The sequence below is a fragment of the Quercus suber genome, unplaced genomic scaffold (assembly GCF_002906115.3).
Source record: "Quercus suber isolate HL8 unplaced genomic scaffold, Cork oak 2.0 scaffold_1034, whole genome shotgun sequence".
Taxonomy (NCBI): domain Eukaryota; kingdom Viridiplantae; phylum Streptophyta; class Magnoliopsida; order Fagales; family Fagaceae; genus Quercus; species Quercus suber.
The window spans coordinates 31,450-35,075 of record NW_027070445.1 but is presented as its reverse complement, the minus strand read 5'-3'; the positions used below and the strand labels follow the sequence as shown (position 1 = coordinate 35,075).

The 3,626-nt window shown below is 37.6% G+C and overlaps 1 protein-coding gene across 1 annotated transcript; it reads left to right on the top strand.

Moving 5' to 3' along the window:
- The first annotated feature begins 565 nt into the window (after positions 1–565).
- On the top strand, positions 566–3,514 carry LOC111984618 (plasmodesmata-located protein 6). Its single transcript, XM_024016237.2, has 3 exons — positions 566–1,503; positions 2,738–2,863; positions 2,987–3,514. The coding sequence occupies exons 1-3, from the start codon at positions 744–746 to the stop codon at positions 2,995–2,997; spliced, it is 897 nt and encodes a 298-aa protein (XP_023872005.2). The 5' UTR covers positions 566–743; the 3' UTR covers positions 2,998–3,514.
- Positions 3,515–3,626: the final 112 nt, after the last annotated feature.

The following is a 3,626-nucleotide window of genomic DNA, read 5'->3' as shown; positions in this document are numbered from 1 at the left end:
GACATAATATTACTTTATGGTACGTTTGGACATCGCTTATTTTGCTAAAAATTGAAAATTGAAAATAGTAAAAAAAAAAAAAAAAGTTACTGTTCATGCTAAAAGTATTGTGCATTTGCCTGCACAGTTCATGTCTCATGAATAGTACAAGAGGCGCGGGTTCAAAAAAAAAAGGAGGAAAACGCAGACGCCAGCATTTTCATCCATATCCAAAGCAACACTTAATGTAAATTATAAAATTATTGAGTCGTTGAACTTTTTGTTAAAATCCCACTAGATGTAACTTAAGTTGAGATCAATAATGAGATGACGGAGGAAATATACCATTTACTCTTATACTATTTTTTTAGTTATACGAGCGTTTTTTAGTGAAACCAAATCGTATGAAGGTATCCATAATAATGAATCTTAATTACTGTATATTGCATGTGGTCCTAACTCTTTTTTTTTTTTTCCCCTGAAAAATAATAAAATAGTTTATAAATACCTTAAAAGTATTGGTTAAAAAAAATTTAATTTTTAATATATAAAAAATAATAATTCTTTGACGAATACTGCCCTCTTCAAAAAAAAAAAAAAAAAGTTTCTCACTGCCTTACGTAAATTCTCATCAAAGCAACCAACCATACTCTTTGCCAAAGGCCAAAAGCTTTCTCATTTCATCTCTCACTCACTCACAAACACCCACACTACTCATACCTCTCCAAATTCTCTCTCTCTCTCTCTCTCTTTCTCACACAAACATGTCTGTGACTAATAACAGAGCTCTTTCTTTCTCTTCTCTCTGCGTTTTCCTCATCACAATCTCATCAACTCTCACAACCCCATCAAACTCCGCCACAGAATCCTTCGTCTTCGGCGGTTGCTCTCAGCTAAAGTACACACCAGGCTCACCTTATGAAAACAACGTCAACTCGCTACTCACCTCCCTGGTCAACTCAGCCATGTTCAACACCTACAACAACTACACCATCTCCAACCCAAACTCCAACCCGCAAGACACCCTCTACGGCCTCTTCCAATGCCGCGGCGACCTCCAAAACAACGAGTGCGCTCGCTGCATAACTCTCGCAGTGAGCCAAATCGGCACCCTCTGTGTCGACTCGCTCGGCGGCGCGTTGCAGCTCGAAGGTTGTTTGGTAAAATACGATAACTCGAACTTCATAGGCGCGGAAGACAAGACCGAGGTTGTCAAGAAATGTGGACCGTCGTCTGGGTATGACTCTGACGCGTTGACTCGGAGAGATGCTGTGCTGGCGTATTTAGGGACCGGTGATGGTGGGGCCTACAAGAGCTACAGGACTAGTACCTCTGGGGCTGTACAGGGTGTGGCGCAGTGTGTTGGGGATTTGAGTCCGAGCGAGTGTCAGGATTGTCTTTCGGACGCGATCGGACGGCTCAGGACCGAGTGTGGGGCCACCGCGTGGGGCGATATGTACTTGGCCAAGTGTTACGTGCGCTACACGACAGGTGGCGCTCGCTCGCGCGCCACCGGAGGACAGGGTAAGCGGTTTAGCCACCACCACGGATGGTGGTTTCTAATTTTTGGGTTTTTGGTTCTTTAGTTAATTAGTCTAATCTAGTAAATTATGGTTTTGAGTAGATTAATTTTACTAAAGACCCTCTTGGATAATTTCACTATTTACTTTTTACTTTTCACTTCATGGAAATGTAAATTATTGCGTGGTGAATTATGAGTTTGCATGGTTATTTGGGTAAGTTCCACAAATTATTCTAAGAAAAGAAAAAAACAAAATTATTGGTTTGTGTGTTATGACTTTTGAGTAATGAGTGAGGGAGATTGGAAGTGCAAGGATTTGTTTTTGTATGAAATTGAGTTTGTCAATTTGAAGTACTAATGTAATGATATTAGATTAGTGCCTATTTGCTTTGTGGTACACATTTCCTTTACTTAAGGAGTGATTGATGGGATTTAGGCAAAAATTCAGTAAGGTCACTAATTTATTGTTCCGAATATGTTGATTCTTGGGGCGGATATATTTTTGCTGTTGTGGCTCGGAACAATTGAGTCGCATAAAGAATCCTAAACTCAAGTTGCTACGGACATGTTTGTGTTTGAAGTTTCAAATATTCTTGTGCCAAATATTAATATGATGATTATATACTCTCTTTTTGTTTTGCTCTTTCCATGTTATGAAATACAGTGAAAAGGCGAACCTAAATGAGACTTGGGTTTTGTTTATGATTTTGTTCAAACGTCTTATGTTTGACTGGTTGGTTTTTGAGAAGAGATTAACATTGCCAAAGTGCCTAGACTTTCTTGTATAAAAGTATGAAAAAGAAAGGCTTTCTGGAAAGCACTTAATTCTAAATTTTTATGCAGCGAGAGATAGGCCCCACTAAGGAACTAAGATAGAATCCAATGCTGATGGTTTTGATATCGGTCCCAAATCAATGTGTTAATATTCTTCTACATGGCTGAAACTTTATGGGGTTCAAAATTTTAAAACCAACACTCCAACTTAATGGGGGAATTGATACACAATCTCGAAGTCAATGCATTATTTTCCTTGAGTGAAAAATGAAGTAAAGTTGTTAAGGGAAAGAGACACATGAGAAATTTTCGATCCCACAAGCAATGATGCTAATTTCAACACCATCCCAAATTAGTATAATGATGAGTCATTTTTGTGGTTGGTAACTATACCGTTAGTTGTGAATATGGACAATGTGAGATGCGTTCTAATTATTTGATGTTGTTGATCAATGCGTGTAGATGATACTAATAACAATGATGATGAGATCGAGAAGACTCTTGCAATAATAATTGGACTCATAGCAGCGGTCGCATTGATCATAGTATTCATTTCCTTCTTAAACAAACTGTGCGACGATGGAAAAGGTATTATAATCATTCTCCATCACTCTTTTCTGCCTTTTGTGCTTTTTCTTTGTTTGAAATTTTGTTCTTTCTATTACATTACATTGAAAATCTCAACACCCTTTTGTTGTATTTCTTTTGCAGGTGGTAAATAAGTTACAATTTGGGGATAATTCTGAATTGCTACTATCACCACCATCCTTTGTTTCCTCCGGTAAATAATTTGGCTTTCGGTGGCTCTTTTAGAGTCTTTTACCTATTTCAATTCTATATTAGTCATGGTCCCTGCCTTTTTGAAGTTTCTCTGGTATTTCCTCTAAAGATTAAAAGAATACCCAAGAGGGTAGATAGAAAGATGTGTATGAGAAAAGGTACCTTGAAACAAGTGAAAAAGAAAAGTTGCAATAAGAAGAAAAAGTTCAAAGATTCGACACTCCCCACCACCACTTATTGTTAGTCTTATAGCTGCGTTAGCTTTTCTGCTAATGTGTATAACATGATGGTTTATGAACGCTTTAGCGAAAAGTGCATTTGTTGATGCTGTAGTTGGTGCCTCTGTTGGGTACTGTTAGAGTGCTTTAGCTTTCTTTTCATCCTTAAAGTTAGATTTTGACAGATATGTTCATTCTCTTTTCAATTCAATGTTCAGTTTGTTTTATATTTACAGTCTAATGGTATTGTTTGTGTCTGTTTGGCTTTCCATTTGTGTGGTTCATATCAACTGAGTATGTTTTTCATTTGAAGCACAAAAGAATTGGATGATGTTTTGGTACATGAATGGACC

What these genes read in the sequence shown, in the direction of transcription:
- LOC111984618 (XM_024016237.2), top strand. Translation starts at nt 744, where the DNA reads ATGTCTGTGACTAATAACAGAGCTCTTTCTTTCTCTTCTCTCTGCGTT. An exon ending in GCGCGCCACCGGAGGACAGG is followed by an intron (nt 1,504 to 2,737) that starts GTAAGCGGTTTA and finishes CAATGCGTGTAG; the next exon opens with ATGATACTAATAACAATGAT.